Genomic DNA, 26,399 nt, shown 5'->3' on the forward strand with positions numbered 1-26,399 from the left:
GTGCTGTTACTTAGAAAGTCAGATCGGGGGGAGGGGTGATGTTAGAGCGTGTGAGCTTATTCAGTGCAGCAGGAACAACGCACATGTTGATCTGTTTTTTTCTTTCAGTACATGTGGCTTCCCTGTTTATTTGTATATCTCTGCCTGTCTGTCTCTCTATTACGCAGTGCTCTGTCTGTCTGTGTGTTATGGATCTTAAAAATAAGTTATAGGGACAGTTGTTCATGTTAATTGCAGTCTCAATTGTTAAAAAAATATTTTAAAAGAAGCATCCCACATGAAAATATAACGATCTCATTAACTGACAGTGCATACCAATTTATAAATTTTATGTCCGTTTGAGGTTAAAAAGAAAAAAAAAAAGCAACACTTTATCCCCAGCAGGGAATTGAACTCAGGTCTGTTAGGCACGGCAAAGGTGCTGCGCTCTAATAAGCAAGTCTTAGCGCGCTACGCCACTGAAACTGTTCTGTCATCCTTGAAGCTTTTGTGAAAGTGTTTATTTGATCTTTGGAACTCAGGCTTTACACATTCTATAGTTTATGCCTACTACATTTTGTAACATTTATTACTAAAATATGAAAAAGTTTCTGTTTTAACAATGTGTTTACACAGATTACTGTAGAAACGGAACACACATGAAATGCGTATATTCCAAATAACGATCTATCATTTCCACTCTAAAACTCCACTTCACTCCCAGATAATCAAATCAAGACATGAGCTGGGAAAAGTAAACGCACGTTCTAAGTCGGTGGGGGGATGGAATAGCCGGCTGCTGGCAGCTTGTCTTTTATCAGCACATTTAGAGGACAAAGGATGCTGGCAGAGAAGTGTGAACGGATTTAAGAAGCGATTTAAGGTGGGCCGGATCTACGAGTTTTTTCGTAGGCTCTGGTAATTCTAGTGTTAATGTGCTGCTCTATAGTGCATACAAAGTGTGTTGCATTGTGCAAGTATGTAGCGTGCTTAATAATGTGGTACAGAATCATAACTTGCCCATCCCTGAAGAGATTCAGTATGTTGAACATGACCCTGACCCAGTAAATGATCAGCCAAATCAGACAGCATTACAACTTCATTTGAATGTAATTACCAAATTGTAAAAGTAGGGAATCAGATGCAGCATTTATTTTTTAGCTAATTCATTTAATTTGTGATTAATATCACATAGTACAGCCCTTATATTCCTTAGATCATTGACCACATCTCTTATAGCATCTACTATTATATTTTGTGACTCCTGAACAGCGTCCATCAGTACATTGACACATGGTCACCCAGCGGTTTCCAATGGCAGAGGTGTGTGAGCAGCCAGCGCCCGAAGATGTGCTGGGCAAAGCAGCACCATCACCATGTGGATTCATGTCCTTGGGGGTCATCATTTGTAATAGTGTCTGAAACAGAATAAACAGATGGTGGGCTGTGACTCGCCTATCCACTTTGATATCTAACTGCTTTTTTATTTTGGGCACTGTGCAATTCTCTGAACTTCAACTTTTGAGTGTCTCTGCCACTCTGTATCACTTGATCAGCTTCCTTTTGATGCTTATACCACTGCTTAAGCCAACAAATAATATTTTTTTCCTTGCCTCCACTTCGCATTCGCTGAAAGTTTTCTTTTTTATACATGCTTTTACAATTGTCTTTTAAGAAAACACTAAACAAAAGGGACTTTTATATTGATTTGTATATTCAAATATGCAAACTTCTAGGAGGAGTCAGGGTGGGGTTGTAGGAGCCAACACATGCATTAAAATTTCACATTCATTGGGATTTATAAAGTGGAAGTGCAGTTTTATGCATCTGGATTTTTTTGTGCACCTTTCCAGTTTTGACCGTACATCATGTTTTAGTGTGAATTCTACACCTGGCATTATACATGGGGCTCCAGGACTGGAACAAAATGTGTTTAATAAATATGAAGGGTAATCAAGTATATGACTGCTGAGGAAATGGCCATCAACAGCTTCTTCCTTTCCCTGTTTACCACCATGCACATGCTGCTGTAACTGATTCTCTCCATTATGAAAACTTCTCTTTCAATAATAGTCTAGAAGACCATTCTAATGTTTCCAAGATGGATGTTATTTATTACAACAAACATGAAGGAGCCCAACATATGATCAGCAAAGATCACTGTGCTAGACTGAGTTAATAATAGAGAGCATTTATTTTCTAAAGCCAGGATCATTTGCATAGCACAATTATGAAATGCATTAGTTTGTACTAATCAACATACAGATATACAGTATAGCATGATCCATAGTACACTATATATCTTTGTAAATCTAAAGGTTCAAAAATCTTTGGCAATCTGAGGTAAGGCAAGTTAGCGGTCAGTGGTAGTGCAAGTTTTTAAAAAACAGTGAGGCGGTGCAGACCCCATAAGTGTAGATGTGTGTTTAGAAAAAAGCCATGTGGCCATGGGGATTCTTCATGAGAGAATTTGCTGATTGCATTCAGCGTGTAAGCAGACAATTAACACAGCTGTCCTTCATTGAGGCCTCTGTGGGTCGTGTTGCACACCTGAACTGACTGGGAATAAAAGGGGTCTATGAGTAAAAGAAGGAGGAAAGGAGGCCAAAAGAATGAGGGAGATTAAATCATAGATGAGAGAGGAAAAAGGACATTGAGATCAAAGCAGCCAGTGCAAGGGAAAGGAGGCAAGGTGGTTGGGCAAGTCCCATAGATGCCAAGGGATGACAGTGGGACAAGGGAACAGTGTTTGCAGGGTTATCATGGATACCAAGGGATGGTGGTAGGAACATGAGCCAAAGTGTGTTGACTGCATTTAGTGGCATCTCATCTTCATCAGCTGAGCAGACTGAAGAAGGACACAATAAGGCTCACGACTTTTAATGAACTTGATCCTGACTATGTTTGAAATCTTGATTTTAACCTGTTCATTGGATTATTTACATTGTTTGTAGGATCAATACTGACATGTGTACACAGTACAATGTAATCTTACTTCCGTGTACTAATCAACATACAACATGTTGCCATTCTGCAGCACTGTGATTGGTGGGTATAACTACCTTACCACAGAACATCTGTCTTTCTTACTTGAAAAATATCAGAACACATTTGTCTCAGCAAATCCAAGAAAACCCCAACAAGACATCAAAATATGTATGCATAATACATTTTTAAAAATTTACTTGATTTTCACTGATCTTTGACATGGCATTAGCTAGCTTAGCTGGGCCCTTGAGCTCCCTTTTCAACTTTCCTCCTGTTCCTTTTTTGAAAGTTTTTAGGTCTTTTCACATTTTCATTTTGTTTTTAAGATTTTCCTCTGGGTTTAGTAGACATTTTTGGGAATGTTTTGTTAATTTGTACAGTAGTTTGTTATTTTGTATTCTTTCATTATTTAACAATTTGTGCATTGAAATGTATGATTATTTTTGAATGTGTATATTTTTAGTTTTAAAATGTTGTTTTATTTTTTCTTTCTTTAATAAATTCAAATAAGTATTAGGTTAGGTAAGGTGTTCTTGGGTAGTAAATTAGTATTTCATGGGTGGGAACGTTTTTGTTTATTATTAACTCCAAAAACATTTTATGAATTTTCTTTATTGTCAAATATGTAATTGAGGTTCCCTCAATTTGGTGATTGATGGTGGGTGCACCATATTGGTTAACTGGGGAAGTTTCTGAACACAGTTCACCGTGAATATTGCAAAAGGAGAAGGAGGAAAGTGGAATTTAAGGTAAAGTGTTAGTAGTATAAATCCATGAAAAGGGAAGCTGGCCTGGTTCATTTGATTGTTTAAAAAAGCTTAGTTGTTTAATTCTCATTTCCTAGTCACATTAAGATTATTTTAATAGTAAGGAATATTAACAGTATTAATAGTGCCATTATACCAGGTCACCTTAAATTACTAGCCCAGAATTAATAAGCCAAATAAATTAATTAAGTAATACATTTAAAATTGTTTGCAATAACGCTAGGAGTTATTGCAAAGGATAAATGTACCTGCAAATAATTATATTATTGTAAAAAAGAAACCCAGCTAAATTTGAGGGATACGGATGAGTATAACAAACATTGTTGTTGTTATGATTGCCATGGAAAATAAAATGACTTTCTTTTGAGAAAAGGATTAGGAAATTTATTTATTTAAAAAGTTTAAACAAAGGCAAGGCAAAATAAAAACAGAGAAAAAACAACAACAATAATTATAGCATTCTTGTTAATAAGCTTTCCTAAATAGAAAAGTCTTTAGCTGTTTTTTAAAACAGCCCACAATCTGCTTTGGCTCTCTGGTAGGGCATTCCAGAGCCGTGGAGCAGCGGCTGCAAAGGCTCGGTCTCACATTGTACGAAGTTTGATCACAGGGGAGCGAAGGCGGTACGGTAGGTATTTGCAAAACGGAGGTTTCTTGCAGTGGATTGTAGTATAAAGAGTTCCTTCAGATACTGTGGAGCATTTCCATGAATACACTGATGAGTGAGCAAACAGAATTTGTATTTAATACACAGGTGAAAAGGGAGCCAATGAAGTGACCGAAGGACTGGTGAAATATGTTCATATTTCTGCACCCTTCATCCATCCATCCATCCATCCATCCATTGTCTCCCGCTTATCCGAGGTCGGGTCGCGGGGGCAGCAGCTTGAGCAGAGATGCCCAGACTTCCCTCTCCCCGGCCACTTCTTCTAGCTCTTCCGGGAGAATCCCAAGGCGTTCCCAGGCCAGTCGAGAGACATAGTCCCTCCAACGTGTCCTGGGTCTTCCCTGGGGCCTCCTCCCGGTTGGACGTGCCCGGAACACCTCACCAGGGAGGCGTCCAGGAGGCATCCTGATCAGATGCCCAAGCCACCTCATCTGACTCCTCTCGATGCGGAGGAGCAGCGGCTCTACTCTGAGCCCCTCCCGGATGACTGAGCTTCTCACCCTATCTTTAAGGGAAAGCCCAGACACCCTGCGGAGGAAACTCATTTCAGCCGCTTGTATTCGCGATCTCGTTCTTTCGGTCACTACCCATAGTTCATGACCATAGGTGAGGGTAGGAACATAGATCGACTGGTAAATTGAGAGCTTCGCCTTGCGGCTCAGCTCCTTTTTCACCACGACAGACCGATACAGCGCCCGCATTACTGCGGATGCCGCACCGATCCGCCTGTCGATCTCACGCTCCATTCTTCCCTCACTCGTGAACAAGATCCCGAGATACTTGAACTCCTCCACTTGAGGCAGGATCTCGCTACCAACCCTGAGAGGGCACTCCACCCTTTTCCGGCTGAGGACCATGGTCTTGGATTTGGAGGTGCTGATTCTCATCCCAGCCGCTTCACACTCGGCTGCGAACCGATCCAGAGAGAGCTGAAGATCACGGCCTGATGAAGCAAACAGGACAACATCATCTGCAAAAAGCAGTGACCCAATCCTGAGCCCACCAAACCGGACCCCCTCAACGCCCTGGCTGCGCCTAGAAATTCTGTCCATAAAAGTTATGAACAGAATCGGTGACAAAGGGCAGCCCTGGCGGAGTCCAACTCTCACTGGAAACGGGTTCGACTTACTGCCGGCAATGCGGACCAAGCTCTGGCACCGATCGTATAGGGACCAAACAGCCCTTATCAGGGGGGCCGGTACCCCATACTCTCGGAGTACCCCCGACAGGATTCCCCGAGGGACACGGTCGAATGCCTTTTCCAAGTCCACAAAACACATGTAGACTAGTTGGGCAAACTCCCATGCACCCTCCAGGACCCTGCTAAGGGTATAGAGCTGGTCCACTGTTCCGCGACCAGGACGGAAACCACACTGTTCCTCCTGAATCCGAGGCTCGACTATCCGACGGACCCTCCTCTCCAGGACCCCTGAATAGACTTTTCCAGGGAGGCTGAGGAGTGTGATCCCTCTGTAGTTGGAACACACCCTCCGATCCCCCTTCTTAAAGAGGGGGATCACCACCCCGGTCTGCCAATCCAGAGGCACTGTCCCTGATGTCCATGCGATGTTGCAGAGGCGTGTCAACCAAGACAGTCCTACAACATCCAGAGACTTGAGGAACTCCGGGCGTATCTCATCCACCCCTGGGGCCCTGCCATCAAGGAGTTTTTTGACCACCTCGGTGACTTCAGTCCCAGAGATGGGGGAGCCCACCTCTGAGTCCCCAGGCTCTGCTTCCTCATTGGAAGGCATGTTAATGGGATTGAGGAGGTCTTCGAAGTACTCCCCCCACCGACCCACAACGTCCCGAGTCGAGGTCAGCAGCGCACCATCCCCACCATATACAGTGTTGACACTGCACTGCTTCCCCTTCCTGAGACGCCGGATGGTGGACCAGAATCTCCTCGAAGCCGTCCGAAAGTCGTTCTCCATGGCCTCCCCAAAGTCCTCCCACGCCCGAGTTTTTGCCTCAGCAACCACCAGAGCCGCATTCCGCTTGGCCTGCCGGTACCTATCAGCTGCCTCCAGGGTCCCACAGGACAAAAGGGTCCTGTAGGACTCCTTCTTCAGCTTGACGGCATCCTTCACCACCGGTGTCCACCAACGGGTTCGGGGATTGCCGCCACGACAGGCACCGACCACCTTACGGCCACAGCTCCGGTCAGCCGCCTCAACAATAGAGGCACGGAACATGGCCCATTCGGACTCAATGTCCCCCACCTCCCTCGGGACATGGTCGAAGTTCTGCCGGAGGTGGGAGTTGAAGCTACTTCTGACAGGGGGCTCTGCCAGACGTTCCCAGCAGACCCTCACAACACGTTTGGGCCTACCACGCCTGACCGGCATCCTCCCCCACCATCGAAGCCAACTCACCACCAGGTGGTGATCAGTTGACAGCTCCGCCCCTCTCTTCACCCGAGTGTCCAAGACATGTGGCCGCAAGTCCGACGACACGACCACAAAGTCGATCATCGAACTGAGGCCTAGGGTGTCCTGGTGCCAAGTGCACATATGAACACCCCTATGCTTGAACATGGTGTTCGTTATGGACAATCCGTGACGAGCACAGAAGTCCAATAACAAAACACCGCTCGGGTTCAGATCGGGGGGGGGCCATTCCTCCCAATCACGCCGTTCCAGGTCTCACTGTCATTGCCCACGTGAGCATTGAAGTCTCCCAGCAGAACGAGGGAGTCCCCAGAAGGTATGCCCTCTAGCACCCCCTCCAGGGACTCCAAAAAGGGTGGGTACTCCGAACTGCTGTTCGGTGCATATGCACAAACAACAGTTAGGACCCGTCCCCCCACCCGAAGGCGAAGGGAGGCTACCCTCTCGTCCACCAGGGTAAACCCCAATGTACAGGCTCCAAGTCGGGGGGCAATAAGTATACCCACACCCGCTCGGCGCCTCTCACCGGGGGCAACTCCAGAGTGGTACAGAGTCCAGCCCCTCTCAAGGAGATTGGTTCCAGAGTCCAAGCTGTGCGTCGAGGTGAGTCCGACTATATCTAGCCGGAACCTCTCAACTTCGCGCACTAGCTCAGGCTCCTTCCCCTTCAGAGAGGTGACATTCCACGTCCCAAGAGCCAGCTTCTGTAGCCGAGGATCGGACCGCCAAGGTCCCCGCCTTCGGCCACCACCCAACTCACACTGCACCCGACCTCCTTGGCCCCTCCCATAGGTGGTGAGCCCATATTTCTGCACCCTCATCAGGAAAAATTTCTGTAACCTTTTTAACATGCCAAAGTCAAATGTCAGGAATACTTTTAGAACCGAAATATCCAAGCAAAATATGCATATAGTATTTACACATTTCTGTGTGAATTATTTTGGGGTTTTATACATATAAATTTCAACTATGTAAATAGTTTTGCATTTAAAGTTGATCTTTGTCCAATCATTATTTATGTGACATGTCTTACAGATCACATGAACTTGACAGTGACATGACAGGATATGATTTTTAAATAAGATGATGTTTTGACTGTCAGTAATCCCTTGCAAAAAATCTCGCATTGTCTTTAGTGCTAGTTAGCTTTAATTCAAGAAGGCTCTAGTGTCAGGGTTGTTTCTTTGGTTTTGACCCCCAAAAACCTTATCCCTACAATTTGTTCTGCTCTCTTGTTCTGATTACTCACTCTCATCATTCTTGCTGATAAGCTACATTAACAGGCAGCATCATCTTAAAAATGATGTTCCCCTTCAGTGCATATTGCACAGATGAGATACATGTCTTTCATATATTAATTCCTAAATGTGCAAACATTTTATTAATATACAGTACATTGATAGGATTGGCAAATAGATGAGATATATAAATATTTATCAGCTTTGTAAAAGAATATGGGCGTTTGAAAAGTTTTTGACCTTAACTTATGACCAATACATTCATTTCCCTGACTTCAGGAAAAAGCTCCTCGCTGAAAGTTGTGATGGTAAGTGGACACCACCTGCCTTTTCTGCTCATGGGCTCCTATGAAGTGGAAACGCAGAGGACAGCTGTGTTCTTTTATAAATAACTTCATATTGACACCACATTTAACCAGCAGATGGTCCAGCACTTTATTCGTCAAAGCACATATTTCAAGTAAAAATGTACAAAATACACAGTTATTGTACAGTCCTAAGTACTGTACTGTAAGTACTACAATAATTCGCAATGGTAGTGCTGCTGCTTTGCAGAAAGGAGACTGTGGAAGATTGTGGGTTCACTTCCCGGTTCCTCCCTGTGTGGATAGCGCTTTGAGTATTGAGAAAAGCACTATATAAATGTAATGAATTATTATTTATTATTAATAATTAATAACCCTTTTTGTTTGAAAAATTCCTGTTCTACATATTGTGTTTTATTTATCAACATCCATCCATCCATCCATTTTCCAACCTGCTGAATCCGAACACAGGGTCACGGGGGTCTGCTGGAGCCAATCCCAACCAACACAAGGCACAAGGCAGGAACCAATCCTGGGCAGGGTGCCAACCCACCACAGGACACACACAAACACACCCTCACACCAAGCACACACTAGGGCCAATTTAGAATCGCCAATCCACCTAACCTGCATGTCTTTGGACTGTGGGAGGAAACCGGAGCGCTCGGAGGAAACCCACGCAGACACGGGGAGAACATGCAAACTCCACGCAGGGAGGACCCGGGAAGCAAACCCAGGTCCCCAGGTCTCCCAACTACGAGGCAGCAGCGCTACCCACTGCGCCACCGTACCGCCCTATTTATCAACATCTTCATATATTTAAGGGAATGTGGCACAAGAAGAATTGTAATTTTTAAAATGTCCTTCTAAATGTGGAAGCTGTGCAGATTATACCTCCTTAATGTGAACATGGTTCAAAATAATATGAATGCTGATGAATACAATTTTTTCTTTTGCTATGTATATTCTGCAAAGTATAGATATTTATTAATTTAGTTTTTTTCTAAATGAGTAAATTATAGTTGTGTATTTTTTTTTCATAGTCTGCTTTTTACTTTTATTTGAGTAATTTATAGTTCACTTTAACTTAAGTCAATTTTTGACCAAGTAATAATTTTTCTTCTTTTGTAGAATTTTTTTAGTACTCGTTCAACCTTTGAGTGTTATAGTATGGTAATGACATACATGGACTGAATTTCTTTGATTTTCATACATTTTATAATAAAACTTTATCTACTATAGCATTACAATAGTTCTGCATATAAATTTTAGATGCTCTACCAGATTTGCTAGTGAATCTGATCCAGAAGGTAGCATATTTCTAAAGTGAGCATATCTGATCTTTGCAGTTACTTATATTGTGGTAAGGTAAAAATAATTTATTCTGAATGAATTAATATTTCTTGTATATATTTGTAAAATACAGCAGTACATGAGTGATGCCAGAGTCCAAAAAATACATAATTTTACACAATTTGCGTTGTGTGCTCCATATTTGCAAGACTCCAACATATTATCTAATTTAAATAATGGTGTGTCCAGAACAATGTCTAGCATACTCAATTGTTATATTGTATTAAATATTTAACTTATAGCACTAAACAGACTACTTTTTGCAGTATATGTAGGCCTATAATATACCATTGATGTCAGACCCTCTAATACTGGATGTTATTATGTGTCTATTAGGAAAAGAAACAAAAAGGGTGTTTCTGAGAATCAGTTTTGAAAGTCAGGCCAATGCAGATGTCCAAATTTTCAGCAATGGCATCCTAAATGAGGTTTGTAAATCTTTTTCATCTACTCTTGTACTGTTTAAAATACTTTAAAAATGAAACATCTGCTTACTCTTGCTACTTTTTAGTTACTCTAGCCTCTTTCTACTTCATATAAGTTATAAAAATATGTTTGTTTTATTTTTTTTGTCAGTCGGATCTATGCCGTTTTCAGCAGAAAAGTAGAAGTACCTACAGTATGTGCTAGAAAAACATGTACTAAAAATTAATTCACGGTGTTGGAATTTTCCTTATCCGGAAGCCTTCTAAACAAAATCAAAATTCTTAATGTGACTAAAGCTTCCATCAACACTAGAAATGTGCATGAAACTAAGATAAGGAGAGAGAAAAAAACACGTTTAGGGGATGTGAGCAGGGCAAAGCAATTATTCAGCACTCTTTTCTGTTCAGTCCCCTAAACAGGACTACCGTGGATTAATGAAAAAGAAACAAGATGATGAGTTTTTTTTTCTTCTTCTGTTATGTCTGCTGAAACACTGACATTTATTTCAGTAGCAGAGGTCAAATATGTAAGCATTAGACAAAGATGCTGACAAAAAAAATAGTGATCATTACCAGAAAATCCCAGAAAGTAATATTATATACAATCATTTGAAAATAAAGTATATACCCTGTATTACTTTTTTGCAATTTTATGGTTTTACATATTGGGATATAACTAACAATTATTAAATTACACAGCCTCTGCTGACAAATAATACAACATATTTTACTTTGGCATCATTTATTCAAGTTGATAGCCAACATGATTATGTGATAAAGTAAGTGCACCCTCACTGCTTTCATATCAGCTGAAAATGTAATGAGAGGAAGGTGCAGCTAATGAAGTGAACTTGACAATCTGATAACCCCAAAGTGTGACTTCCTCCGTGTTAAGGTAAAACCTTTTACAGGTTCATATATTTTAATAATTTTTAAAGTCCTCAAACATCAGTATCTTGACATCATAAAATGCACTCTTGTATGTTTGTATTTGCAAGTTCAGATAAGGTAAGTAGGGTTTAGGCCATTTAAAGTTTTATATGTAAATGAAGGATTTCGAATGTCAGTGTAAGGAGTTAAGAACAGTAGTCATGTGGTGATACTTCAAGTAATGATTCTTGCAGCACCATTTTGAATGAGATAATGCCTGCTAATTGAATTATTTAAATAGCCTTTGAATAACATATTGCAGTCATTCATTTTACTAAAAATGAAAGCATGAATTAACTTGTCAGTATTAGTCACACTAATTATTAACAATTTTTTATCTATATTCTAAACACAAATAAACCACAACAGGATGTTGCTTAAAGCACTTCTCAAGCCTATTGTAGGTAACAAGGTTGAGTGGTTAAAGCTGTCAATGACTGTGCTTCACTCCAAAAGCATAATACGTGTATCATTTCCAACATGAAAATATAATTTGCAAAACAAGTTAGTGCCATCTCTGTACTGTGATCAGCGTGAAACCCCAAATGAAAGTTCTTTTGTACATTGCAGTGTGTAAAATCAGATTAAAGCTGAGCAGCACCTAGTTTTCAAATACTTCAGTAAGAAAAGACATGTCTATAATTATGAAACATACTTGGACTGGGTTAATTTTTTTTTCAAAAATTATCTGAATTACCTGTAAAAAAGGAGGACACGAAGAGTGTAATTAATAACTTTCAAATTATTACAGTAAGAAAAAAAAAGTTTATTTTTTTCCTCAGAACAAAATGCTTGTGTCCAGTACTTATCATTTTCATATTAAGATTTTTCAATCTGTGTTCATTTTAGCTCTGTCTGTATATAAACATATGTAGAAGAACATTGTGTGCAGAAATGATTTTAGTTTTGAAATTATAAACTGTTTATAATTTCAGTCCTTACAGCTTTGTTCCCAGAACTTTGAAAGCTGTTAACATTATAATTCATTTCTTCTTTAGTTAAAGAAATATATTCCCCAACAAACTCTATTGAACAACAATATTTATTGGGTGAAGAGTGACAAAGGTGTAATTTTTACAAAAGAAAAGAATAAAGGAGCAACATAAAGGTGAGAAGGAAACCATTATGTTACAATCCAATGGTATCACTTTGAATTCTCTGTCTAATTCAAACACCATACCATACTGTATGAGCACCACTGCAGGTTTGTACATTCTGTTATTTCCTGTATATGTCTACACTGTGTGCTCAATATCTCAACATCTTACAGCAATTTAACACTTGTGGAACTTTATAAGAAAGCTTTTTTGATACAAATGTTATGCAATAATGGGTTTGGAGTCAAACTTGTTTATTTATTTTATTTATGTATGCTGACAAAATTGGAAGCCATCATGAAAAATCCCCTCCATCCCCTCCAAAGGATCCACTCATGTAGCGCTTTTAGCCGCATGTTCATTCTACCATGGTGTGCTGAGAAGTACCTTGGGGGGGTTTTCTGCCCACTGCCATAAGGGAATTCAGTGCTTCCTCCCAACACACCAAACTAAATGCTAAGTTTAAGTTAATTTTCCAGTTTCTGCACAATATACATTATTTATGTATTAATTGATTGACTGTTTGATTGTATTATTTGTCCTATGTGTCTGTATCCTTGTTTTTTATGTTTCTGCTCCTGTATGCATCTAAATTTCCCCTTCAGATTAATAAAGTTTATCTAATCTAATATAATCATGACCTTATGTATGACATTATGTCCAGCCATATTGGGCCATATTGACATCTTATTTGTTTTATGTTTTAGCTTGCATGATTCCTGGAGTTACATGTGACTCAAAAATGAATAGCAATTAAACTTAAATTTAAAACTATAGGTAGCTGTGAAAATTATATATATATATATATATATATATATATATATATATATATATATATATATATATATATATATATATATATATATATATATATATAGATGTATATTTAAAGAGTGATTGAATTCTTCACGTCCTCATGTTCACTTCACAGGATTATGTAGTTCCTATAAAAGAGTGACATTCTCCCTGAAGTACAATTATTTTGTGTTAAGTATATTTAAAGCTTATGCTCTTTCTGAATATATAATTGAAGTAATCTTTACACAATTTTGAATAAATGATTAAACTAAGATGCTTGAATTTTATGTACCATTTAGAATATTACAAATTTTAAGCCTGTAGTAGAAAACACAAAACTGTCATATTCATAGTTGTTATGGGTATCTGTATATCACTTTTTATGTTTTTTAGTTGTACAAAATAAAGTGACGCTCAACATAAACTTATATTGTGTATTAGTTTTAAGTTCATTTAGAAGAATGCACAGTATACACTTCAAATATTCAAGAGCAGTATTCCACTCTACAATTTCTATACAACTATTTTCATTGAGAGAATCAAGGAATTACACATCACATGATACTTAATACTGCGGTGGGTTGGCACCCTGCCCGGGATTGGTTCCCTGCCTTGTGCCCTGTGTTGGCTGGGATTGGCTCCAGCAGACCCCCGTGACCCTGTTTGGATTCAGCGGGTTGGAAAATGGATGGATGGATGGATGGATGATACTTAATACCACATTTCTAAATGCTGCATGGTCCAATTTTACTCATTTTGCAGACTTCAATAAGACTTCAGTAAGAGACTGCTGGTTGTTTGGGCAAAAACAGAAGGAGATTCATTGTCATAGTTTTTCATACTTCCAGGTATTTTGTAGGAACAGTTGTTACATTAATGCTGGGTTGGAAGATGGAGAGAAAGACGACATCATCTTCCACAGACAGTCATTAACTAAAGTTGAAGCTCTTTGACTGAGATGTCTGTGACTTAATTTGAGATGCATCAAAAGGCAACAAGCAACTTTGAATGTTGGACTACAAGTGAAAATCTGACACTGAAGCAACATGTTTAATCAAGAAGAAGTTGTGTCAAGACCTTCACAGAGAAAGTTATTGTTCAAAACCCCTTCTTACACCTAAACATGGACTCTTTGGAGTAAAGTAGTACAATGAATGCTAGAAGTGATCAGATGAGTCATCCTTTATTTTGGGCTTGACAAGCAGATGCCTACCTGTTTGTCTCACATCAAAGAAAGCAAAGGCTTCTTGTGGTCCTGCTAAGGAGTAAGACCAGATCTAAATCCATTCATTCCCAAAAAGATCAAAGTAAACACCAATGAATACAAAGCAAGCATGGTGAAACATTTGTGTTTTGATGGCAGTGGCATCTTCCAGAATGGTAATGTTCCCATCGATAGGGTTCAATGAGTGGTTTGAAGTACATGAGAAAGATGTAAACCATACACCACATCTGACCCAATGGAGTGGTATTTGAGATGTTTCCATAATCATTATCAAACATTAGAATTTGTTATGAAAATGATGTCTCATCTACCTATGCAGTTCCAGACACTTGCAGAATCTCAGCAAAGATGTTCTGGAGCTGTTCTGCTGTCTCATGTTTATTCAATGTGCTAAGACTATTTACACACTATAATGTAGGTGTCACTTTTATTTTGAAAGTTATATGTTTATGCTTTAAATCCTTAATACAAAGGTCAGTGGAATATGCAAGCTTAAAAAATTAATAAAGGGGTATTCCTATATGCATTTGCAAAGGGAAAAAAGAAGAAAGTAAACTCTTCACAGAAAACATAAATAGGAACAGAACAGATCAGCTACTGGGTCTTTACCAGATGTTTTTCTGATGCCAACACCAAAATAACAGTGAGCAGAACATTTTCTCAGATGTTCTTATTAACTACATTTTTCAGTTACGGAAATATAAATATTTACTATCTTATATGTAGATGTAACATCTCTTTTAGAAATTTGACATCCCAGGATGCTCCATGGTGCTGTATTTAAAAAGCTAGACTTTTATTTACTTGTTTATTTAATTTTTCCTCATTTAGTTTAAAACTGCTTGAAGTGCTCGTTTTACAAATTTTTGTTAATGAAAGTTTAGGAGGGTGTTGAGTTTGCCTACCACTGCTGACTGATGCTGTCTGGTATACATGTTCTCGTACCAGGGCTAAAGAGGCAGGCTTATTTTGAAATAAATATGCTCATGAAACCCTGTTTAGTTACATTGTTAATACTACATTACCAAAGTCTAAAAAAAACTCTTAAATCCCTTCACACCTCTCCATCAGCGTCTTTTGTCTTGTAAATGTACTGATCAAGACAAGCAGCAAGCAGCCTAATATTCCTTTCCCCCCACTGCCGCAGAACGGGCAAGAAGTTCTCCCAGTTCCTGCCTTGATTATCTGGAAGTGAAGTGCTGGGGATTTAGAGTGGAAATAATAGATTGTTATTTGTTATACATGTATTTCATGTGTGTTCCGTTTCTATAATAATCTGTGTAAACACATCATTAAAACAGAAATGTTTTTCATATTTTAGTAATAAATGACAAAATGTAGACATAAACTATATAATGTGTGAAGCCTGAAGTCCAAAGATCAAATAAACACTTTCACAAAAGGTTTGAGGATGATACAACAGTTTCCGTGGTGCAGCGGTAAAAATTGCTGAGTTGTAATCAAGATTCCCCCGGTTCGATCCTGACTGCCTCGTATATTTACCATTTTGAGTAGTGAGCTGATGTTATTGTTAATATTATACAATAAACACATACATTTGGTTTACATCTGTAACAGCTGGTGTACATTTATAGTACTTGTAAAAGTTAGCTTTTTTTTTCACTTTTATTCTCTCAGTCACAATTACAATACATACGACCGTCCCCCCTCTCCCCCCACCAAGGGATCTGACACTGTTAGTTTTTTTTTGAAACTGGAAATAACTGTAGATGTGAGTGGTGTTTTAGACAATGGAACTGAAAATTCTCTGATCTGGATGGATAAAAGCTGACATACAAACGCTGGTGAATCTGCCTTATTTGTATCTCACTGCCACTTGATTTTTTTTTATTCAGTTTTATTGAATGTTCCTGCTTAAACTGAATTAGTATGCACCTTATGGTCCATGATGTCAAAGCCACACTGACAAATATATGTATGTGTTTATTGTATAATATTAACAATAAGAGCAGCTCACTACTCAAAATGGTAAATATACTAGGCAGTCAGGATCGAACCAGGGGACTACTGACTACAAATCAGCAATTCTTTCTGCTGTGCCACGAAAACTGTTGTATCATCCTTGAATCTTTTGCATAAGTGTTTATTTGATCTTTGGACTTCAGGCTTCACAGATATATAGTTTATGTCTACATTTTGTCATTTATTACTAAAATATGAAATGCTTATCTCTTTTAACAATGTGTTTACATAGATTATTGTATAAACGAAACACACATGAAATTCATGTGTTCCAAATAATGATCTATTATTTTTTTCGGATTTACGGATTTACGAGTTTTTTCGTAGGCTTTGGTAATTCTAGTGTTAATTGTTAACTGTTCCCATAATGTTACAGTCTGGCACTGCTTAGTAACGTATTCCATGTATGTATGGTTGTTTTTGTGAAGAACTTCTTTCCGATGTTTGGTAGGTAGTGTAGCCTAATGAATGGCATAGCTAGGGGCGGGCGTAGCAGGGGGTCTGCCATGGGCAGCACATTTTTGGGGGAGGCATTATTGTCCAAAAGGCTCAGTACAAGTCGTGTATAAGGAGCAGGGTTCAGAAAAATATCACTCATGAATGAAAAAAGTAAAATTCTCAGATTTTTATCCACAAATGCTTCAAAAATAATTTTCAGACTGTCCTTCTGTGACGACATCAGACACAGCAGTTGAAATTTATGAGGCAACAACGAAAATAAACATAAACATTACAACGATAATTTCTAGGAAGATTTTCGTTATCAATCCAAATGCGTTTTTGCTATGCGCATAAAACATCCCCACCTATCACTTGTACACTTGACTGGTTCTGGTTTTTGCAGCATAATTATATAAAACTTATCAGTGCATCAATAGTATATTCTTGTCTAGTTGATGCTCATAAAAAATTGTATGTGAAAAATTATTGCTGTTTCTCTATATATGAATAGATCTATGCAAAAATGTATCTTAATTTTTCTCTATATGTCATTTTCATTTTCTATTTAAATAGGTTAACATATTCAGATATGTTGGAGGGTGGCAAATTGAAGCACTGCCCCGACCAGAGTGGCACGAACTCTAGCTACGCCACTGTGATAAAGTGGATTTGAACCTGAGACTTACTGGTTCAGTCTCTTCTGTCTCTGACTCACCAAGTGATGCTGAAAAAAATCATTTAACCTGCCTGTGTTCTGCTAGTAAAAAATAAATAGTAAATAGTTGTAGCCTAGGTCATTAAATGTGAAAAATCTTGAGAAGACCCTTATTACATTAAGGACATACATACTGTACAATTAAGGTATGTCTGTATGTGTGACATTTAGCCTTCATCATTTTCCATTTGTGCCCTTTGTTCTACGTCCAGAAATCATTTTAAAGCAACACCTTTTATCCACTACTCTAAATTCATTAGTTTAAACACTATTATTATTGTAATGAACAATGTGATATAAAGACTGAGGTAAACATCAAATATCAATTGACCCCAACAATGGTCATATTTATTTAATAATCACAAACCCTCCTTCTCAACCTCACAAAGCTTAATATCCCTAGTTGCACTTTCCCGCTGTTATGGGTTATGCTCTTGACACAGCTACTCTCAGGCTGTTCTCCATTAGATATCACGGTCAGGATGTCAAGTCATCCTTCTTACTATTGTGCTCTCTCTGTGATTGTCATACCCCAGTGTCCCTATCTTAAGCTTTAGCAGGAACTCGGGAACATGAAGTATCAGGACTGAGAGTCAGTGGAACAATAAGGGACACTGACACAGCTGCCATAACAAGTAAAAAGGCATATTTATTAAAAAAAAATGTTCCATAGAGAAAATATGAAAAAATGCACACAAGCACTGCAAAAATTAATTACGATGAAAAACAAAAAATGTAAAAAAAAAAATGAAATTCACCACATGGGACACACCTTAAAAAAATCTTCCAAAGGAAAAAACAATGCATTTGCTTTTTAACAAGCTCAGAAGAATCAGCACTTAAGTAAAAAGAATGCTCAGCCTACTTTCTGTCTCCTTATCCCAAAAAAAGAAAAAAAAAACATGGAGGGAAAGCTGGCTTGCCCAGGCAAATCAGAATAATGATCTGTTCTCCTGCCTGTAAATCACTCTGCAGCCACCTTCATTTTTCACGTATTGACATTGCCCCTGTCTGAACTGAACTAACTCCTTGGCTGGTGAAGAGACCAAGTTTATCCAGGGTCAACCACCACCTGACCCGAGTCTAACACCCCTCTCTCTCCCTGGTCACGTGTCTAGCGTAAACAATATCTCTGCTGATTGTACCACATGCGTGCCTACGTTGCTGACATTCTGCAGCACCTTGCAACATATCTGTCTTGTTTACTCGCTAATGGCATCCATCATATGCCAGTTACTTGCTTTGCAGCTCCACAGCTTTCAAACACCACAGTCGCACCAGAAGAACACCGGGAAGAAACACAATGGATTGCAGACACGTGACTCCACTCGAGGGCCAATTGTCCACTCCAAGCCTGACAACACAGAGCTTTTCCATGTGTGCACTCAGAGAACAAACCAGTAAGTGAACAAGTGCCTTTTTATCTTTTGATACTGTATAAGGATGATGATTGCAAAAAATTAAATACATACATAGCATTTCCTCACAGCAATCCACCACAGACCAGCTACTACTTTTTGCATTAGTCCATTTATTATCTCTTCTTCCCAGGCTTGTAGAATACAGTGCAAATCTTCCAGAAACTTGTAGCACTCTGTATGTGTATGATATGGAATACTGTGTGAGCCAAAAATGAAATAAATAAAGTTGCAATCATTAAATAAATAATTATATAAAATAGAACAGTAGTATACTGTATATAATGTAATATCCAATGGAACGGCAGTAACGACATGCACACACCAACTTGGGGAAACCCGAAACGGGCATTTTATTTCAAATCAACTAAACAACACTTCAGATACAACCTAAACCTTCCTGTTGTTTTTTGGGCACAGGAAACATCTTAAACACCTTAACGTCTTAACCAATCTCGTCCTCCTTCACATTTCCTTGTGCCAGCTCCTATTAAACTCCCACTGCACTTAGTCTCCACCACCTTTCTTCATCTTCCTAAAGGTTCCCTGAAGAGTGCTCCTTTAACTTGCACATCTTACCATTCTCGATTTTTTCCCTGCTACACTGCTCCCCACTCAGCTCCATGTCCCCAAGGCAAAACAAAATCTTCATAGTGGTCGGGCAGGTGGGTTCACCATGTCAATCTTCTAGGAGCTGAAACAGATGGGGAAAAGGATCCAAACTCTGCAACACTCGGAAGATAATCGGGAGTCTGAGGAAACTGATTTGAGATGTCAGGGAACCCATAGATGCCTCCTCCATTGGTTTGGCAAACTGAGGCTTCCCATCCCACTGTGGAACAAACTTGTCCAGATCGAGAAAAACCCTTTTCCCAGGGTGGGGTAATTGCACCCAGTACACCACCTTGCCAGCTCTCTCCAAAATCTCACAAAGGCCTACTCATGACCTGTCTAATTTTGCTGGATTTGCCTTTCCTTCTAATAGGGCTATAAACCCACACGGAATCCCCAATCTCAAAAGGCTGCCCCCGCACTGAGATATGATAATGTCTCTTCTGTGTCAGACCACCTTCTTGCAAACTCTCATTATCAAAATTGTCTGTGACTTCCAACCTATCCTGCAGCTGTCTGGCATACTTGGGACAGGGGGTGTTGATACATTGTTAGGGGGAAGACCCAGCATCATTGCAGTTGGCATTTTTAATTCATGTTCTAGTATTTACAATACAAATGTACAACCTGTGGACTCCTGCACAATGGAATGATACACCATTAAAATCAATGATAAATGTTGGTCCCAGTCATGCTGATATTTATTGGTGACAACAGCCAGCTGTGTGGTAATGGTGCGAATAAATCGCTCTGCCAAACTATTGCTTTGAGGATGCAGGGGTATGGTGTGGGTTTTCTTAATTCCTACCTGAGCACACATAGCCTGAAATACTTTGCTTTCAAAATTGTGCCCCTGATCTGAATGAAGTTCGGCCGGAACGCTGAAACAACTAAAGATGCCGTCAATTAACACCTCTTCATGACCTCTGCCTCTTTATTCTGTAAATCATAGGCCTCTGGCCACTTGGTGAAACAGTCTGTGGCCTCAAACACAAAATAGCTTCCTCGGCTAGATTTTGGGAATGGACCGAATACATCTGTCTCTACTTGTTCCATGGGTTCCCCCAATCTATATTACTGTAGTAGCGTAATTGATTGTCCTGTGGGGCCTTTCTTGGCTGTGCAGGGGTCACACTAACAACAGAAATTCTCTATGTCACAGCAACAGCGTCTCCAGTAAAACTGGTTTTTGTTGCTCTGAAGTGTTCTGCCCCTGGTGCTATGTGCACGTGTTGCAAAATCTCCACCTGCAGCACCTTGGCCACTACAATTTGCTATCTCCCCTCACCAGTTACTGGCTCTTACCATCTCAGTTCCAAAACACCCTGCTGAATGGTCAGACTGTTCCATTGGGATCAGAGCTCCTGTATCACAGCACTTACCAGTACCACCTAATCCCATGTCAGTCAAGCTTTTGTCTCTACCCAATTCCATACTTTCCTCAGTTCTGGATCTGCCTCTTAGTGCTCACACCACCCTCTTTCATTTTCGGATACAGCTAAAGCACAGCAGTGGGGTCCCTCCCCCAACTGCTTGGAAATGTCTAGTAGCTTCTACTACTGCCAAGGGTTCCTTATGTGTGACACAGTAATTATGTTCAGCTCTAGTCACATTACGGCTGTAGTATGCCACCACTCACTCTCCCTCTGAGTGATGCTGTGACAGTACTGCACCTATCCCAAAATTGCTAGCATCAGTGTCCAATATAAAAGGCAAGCTTTGATCAGCTGCTGCCAGCATGGCAGTCTTCAGCTGCTGAAATGTCCCTTGGTCATCTATACCCCACTGGAAAGCAGTACCCTGACCCAATAGATGATGAAGGGGAGCTGCTATTGTGGCAATGTTGTAAACAAACTTCTGATAGTATGTGGCACACTTTATCTCCCTTGGTGCTGCTTCCCTCCCCACTTATGCGTTGTCCCAGAAACAGCACTTCCTGACACAAAAGGCAACATTTATTGCATGCAATTTTAAATTTGCCTCTCTTAGCCTTTGAAGGATGGCTTGAAGCGAGTCTAGAGCATTATCAAAGGTTTGTCCATGAATAGATCATCTAATTACACCAGGCAGTGAGAACAAGATATACTAACCAACACCTTGTCTATTAGCCACTGGCAGGGGCATTACGTAGACCAGGACATCACTGTGAAATGCCAAAGTCCATTCCCAGTGCTGAAAGATGTTTTCTCCCTGTCATTGAGAACAAGACCCACCTGCCAATATCCACGTTGGAGGTCAAGCAATTAGAACTATCTCAGCCCTGTAACCGAGCCCAGTGACTCATCAATTCAGGGCAGGAGATAGGAGTCCTTGCGGGTCGCAGAATTCATTTGTTGATAGGGTACATAAAACCTTCAGCTGCCATCCCTGTTAGAGATAAGAACTATGGGAGAGCATCAGGGCAACTCAGAAGGCTTGATGATCCCAGCAGCCAACATCTCATGGACAATTTTCTTAGCAGTAGCTTGGTGAGCCAGCCTGACACAATACTTATCTTATTTAACACTAGAATTGCCAGAGCCTACGAAAAAACTCGTATATCCGGCCCACCTTAAATCGCTTCTTAAATCCGTTCACACCTCTCCGCCAGCATCCTTTGTCCTCTAAATGTGCTGATAAAAGACAAGCTGCCAGCAGCCGGCTATTCCATCCCCCCACCGACTTAGAACGTGAGCGAAGTTTTCCCAGCTCACGTCTTGATTGATTATGTGGGAGTGAAGTGGAGTTTTACAGTGGAAATGAGAGATCATTATTCTAAAGTAATCTGTGTAAACACATTGTTAAAACAGAAACTTTTTCATATTTTAGTAATAAATGTTACAAAATGTAGTAGGCATAAACTATAGAATATATAAAGCCCGCGTTCCAAAGATCAAATAAACACTTTCACAAAAGCTTCAAGAATGATTCAACAGCTTCCGTAGCGTAGCGCGCTAAGATTTGCCTCTTAGTGCAGAGCAGCTTTTCCTTGCCTCACAGACCTGAGTTCGATTCCCCGCTGGGGATAAAGTGTTGCTTTTTTTTTTCTTTTCTTTTAAACCTCAAACGGACATAAAATTTATACATTGGTATGCACTGTCAGTTACTGAGAGCGTTATATTTTCATGTGGGATGCTCCTTTTAAAATATTTTTTTAACAATTGAGACTGCAATTAACCGGAACAACTGTCCTTATAACTTATTTTTAAGATCCATAACACACAGACAGACAGAGCACTGCGTAATAGAGAGACAGACAGGCAGAGAAGTCACTAGATATATAAATAAACAGGGAAGCCACGTGTACTGAAAGAAAAAAAGAACATGTGCGTTGTCCCAGCTGCACTGAATAAGCGCAGGCGCTCTAACATCACCCCTCCCCCGATTTTACTTAGAGAGTCAGGGACAACGCACATGTTCTTTTTTTCTTTCAGTACACGTGGCTTCCCTGTTTATTTATATATCTAGTGACTTCTCTGCCTGTCTGTCTCTCTATTACGCAGTGCTCTGTCTGTCTGTGTGTTATGGATCTTAAAAATAAGTTATAAGGACAGTTGTTCCGGTTAATTGCAGTCTCAATTGTTAAAAAAATATTTTAAAAGGAGCATCCCACATGAAAATATAACGCTCTCAGTAACTGACAGTGCATACCAATGTATAAATTTTATGTCCGTTTGAGGTTTAAAAGAAAAGAAAAAAAAAAGCAACACTTTATCCCCAGCGGGGAATCGAACTCAGGTCTGTGAGGCAAGGAAAAGCTGCTCTGCACTAAGAGGCAAATCTTAGCGCGCTACGCTACGGAAGCTGTTGAATCATTCTTGAAGCTTTTGTGAAAGTGTTTATTTGATCTTTGGAACGCGGGCTTTATATATTCTATAGTTTATGCCTACTACATTTTGTAACATTTATTACTAAAATATGAAAAAGTTTCTGTTTTAACAATGTGTTTACACAGATTACTTTAGAATAATGATCTCTCATTTCCACTGTAAAACTCCACTTCACTCCCACATAATCAATCAAGACGTGAGCTGGGAAAACTTCGCTCACGTTCTAAGTCGGTGGGGGGATGGAATAGCCGGCTGCTGGCAGCTTGTCTTTTATCAGCACATTTAGAGGACAAAGGATGCTGGCGGAGAGGTGTGAACGGATTTAAGAAGCGATTTAAGGTGGGCCGGATATACGAGTTTTTTCGTAGGCTCTGGCAATTCTAGTGTTAACTAAAACTACTGGCATTATTATTATTCCAGCAAAACTTGGTGTAAGGCAAAAGGCACACATACTGTGTCTGACAGCCTTCTTAATGGCTTCTGAACACTGTCTGGAAGTTGACAGTGACGAGTCCACTATGACTAATAAATCCTTCTCACTCTATAATCAAATCTAATATATTTACTTCCTGCGTGCATTATTTTTATCTATACTTACAATAAATTTCAACTGCCACAAACCTGCCCAAGTCTGTATCCTGCCCAATTCCCTATGCAATGATTCAATGGATTCTAGATTATCTGTCAGCCCACCTAGCTTATTATCATCTGGAAACTCAACCATCTTTTTTATTTATACTCCTATCCAAATCATTTAAACAGTATATATTAAAAAAAGCAACGGACCTATCACTGACCCCTGTGGGACACCACTCTTACCATCACCCAATTCTGATAAGGTTCCTCACATCATAGCTCTCTTCTTCCTGTGTCTGAGCCAATTCTGGACCCATCTACAAACAGTGCTCTTCACTTCCATTTTTTTTGGTGATAGTAATATCAAATGCACCACTCTGATCATATCCTTTTGTTGTTTCCTCATCGAATTCCTGCATGTTAGTAAAACACAACCTTCCTTAACATGGCACATGCTGACTGTACAGTAAAACTTCTCTTCTTTCCATTTGTTACTCGATCTTTTCCTTAATAATTCCTTCCATTTATATACCTGTGATGTTTGTTAAGCTTACTATAGTTGCTTGGATCTGCCCAATCACCCTTTTCATATAAAGAGATAATATTTGCCATTTTCCATTCCTTTGGAATTTCCGTAGTGCACAGTGTATCACTTATCTCTTTAAGAATCTCAAGGATAAACATTATCTGATCCTGGTGATCTTTTTGTTTAGCCTATTTAATCTAAGCAGTATTTCTCCCTCTACAATTTCCAGATCACTCAATACCTCCTTAGTAGTCCTTCTTACCACTCCGAGGTTATCCACTTCCTCACATGTGAAGACCTCAGAACTATGCAACTTTAGAGCATCTGCTATTTCACTAACTGCAATATTTTAAATTCCCCTTTACTATTCCTGATACACTTCACTTCCTCCTTGGCTATTCTTTTACTACTAAAATACTTTGGGTTATCTTCTGCCTTATCTGCTATATTCCTCTCTAACTGCCATTTAGCTTGCCTAATAACCTTCTTAATGGTTGTGTTCATGCACTCATACGACATACAATTTGCATTGGAGTTATTAGTCTTATATGTCTTATACAGCATTTTTTTTCTTTTGCAGTTTCTTTTTCTACTCCTTATTAACCTACTACAGATGTTTTTTATAATTTCCTACTAATTCAAAATTCTGGGATGTACCTCTCCTGCATTAAAGTGAAATAGTTTTGGTCTTTGCATTTGTGCTCTTCCAAAACACTGAGAATTTGATTACATTAAAGTCACTTGACTCTAGTGGTTCAATCACCTCTACAACCACAATTCTATCCTGATTATTACAAAATACTAAATCTAAACGGGCTTCTCCCCATGTTCGTGCTTTAACATACTGTGTTAAAAAAGCAGTTACTAATTATATTTTAAAAACTCCTGCTCTTATATCTCTCTATTTGCAAAGATAGCCCAGTTAACATTCAGGTAGTTAAAGTCCTCCATGACTAACATAGCTCCCTATAAACTTGCCTTTTTAATCTTACTAAAAGATGTGCATTGAAGTTAATGTCTACACTGGGGGATCTATAACACACTACTAAAATAAGGCCTCTTTCTCTAATGCTTTCCTGACAAATCCAGACGTTCTCAATAAGATGGGGCTCTTCGTCCAACTGAAGAAGACTTGAATCTAAATTCTGTTTTACTTTCCTTGCTAAATGTCTGTATACGACAGTTCCCCTCTCTTAACCAATTTGAACTCAGCCACCTACCTGTACCTAAAAAAACGCTTTCTTACTTAAGAATGTATATGCTCTCTTTCTACTAGCTTTAACGCTTAACTGTGTGAGTGCAACAGTATATGGTGCTCTATCCAATTATTCTTTGTATGTCTTAATTTCCTCCCACAAAGCAATTGCTGTTACAGTGGAACCTCGGGTCACGAACGTCTCGGAACACGTACACATCGGGTTACAACCAAAAACTTTGCCAAACTTTTGCATCTGTTTACGACTACACACTCGGGTGACGAACAAGCCAGTTTCCCTTCCGGTTCATATGCGCCAATGATTTCCACACATGTTCAGTCTCTCCCTGTGCATTCGCTGTGAACTCTTTGTGCTCTATTTCATTTCCCTTCCGGTTCATAAACGCCGATGATTTCCGCACGTGTTCAGTCTCTCCCTGTGTATTCGCTGTGAACTCTTTGTGCTCTATTTCGTTTCCCTTCCAGTTCGTACACGCCGATGATTTCTGCACATGTTCAGTCTCTCCCTGTACAGTACATTGTTCTTGGTCAGATGTGCATCGCGCAGAAGGACTCTACCTCAAAACTGTAACCTCCTCTCCACCCAGCTTCCTGCTCACTTCCTTCATGCCAGAACTCAACTCATGCAAGGTTAGTGTTCTTGGTTGTTTATGGTTAGTTTTTGTATAAATTAAGGATTTTTCACATTTTTATTTTGATCCCTTTGCTTAAAACTCATTAAAAAAAAGTGTTTACAGCGAGCGGTTCGTAAGGCTGTAGCATGAACTCTTCCAATGTTAGTTTTCTCTGTTCAAGGTTTTCTCAGTGTTTTTCAATGTTTTTACATTTAGTTTACTATTACACTGTGCATTCTATGGTATAATTAACTATTTTTGTGCTTAAAAATCTTAAAAAAATATATATTTACATACAGTTCGTACAGTCCGGAACGGATTAATTGT

General features: G+C 39.6%; 1 protein-coding gene across 1 annotated transcript in view; it reads left to right on the forward strand.

Annotated features, from left to right (window-relative positions):
• LOC114668068 (secretory phospholipase A2 receptor-like) overlaps positions 1-12,799 on the forward strand; it is a 266,594-nt gene extending 253,795 nt beyond the window's left edge. Inside the window, exons 7-8 of the mRNA XM_051921232.1 lie at positions 10,024-10,115; positions 12,041-12,799. Coding sequence (XP_051777192.1) covers positions 10,024-10,115; positions 12,041-12,148 — 200 coding nt within the window. The 3' untranslated portion in view covers positions 12,149-12,799. The remainder of the gene's footprint in view (positions 1-10,023; positions 10,116-12,040) is intronic.
• Positions 12,800-26,399: the final 13,600 nt, after the last annotated feature.

Source organism: Erpetoichthys calabaricus, chromosome 1, assembly GCF_900747795.2.
Source record: "Erpetoichthys calabaricus chromosome 1, fErpCal1.3, whole genome shotgun sequence".
In the NCBI taxonomy this organism is placed as follows: domain Eukaryota; kingdom Metazoa; phylum Chordata; class Cladistia; order Polypteriformes; family Polypteridae; genus Erpetoichthys; species Erpetoichthys calabaricus.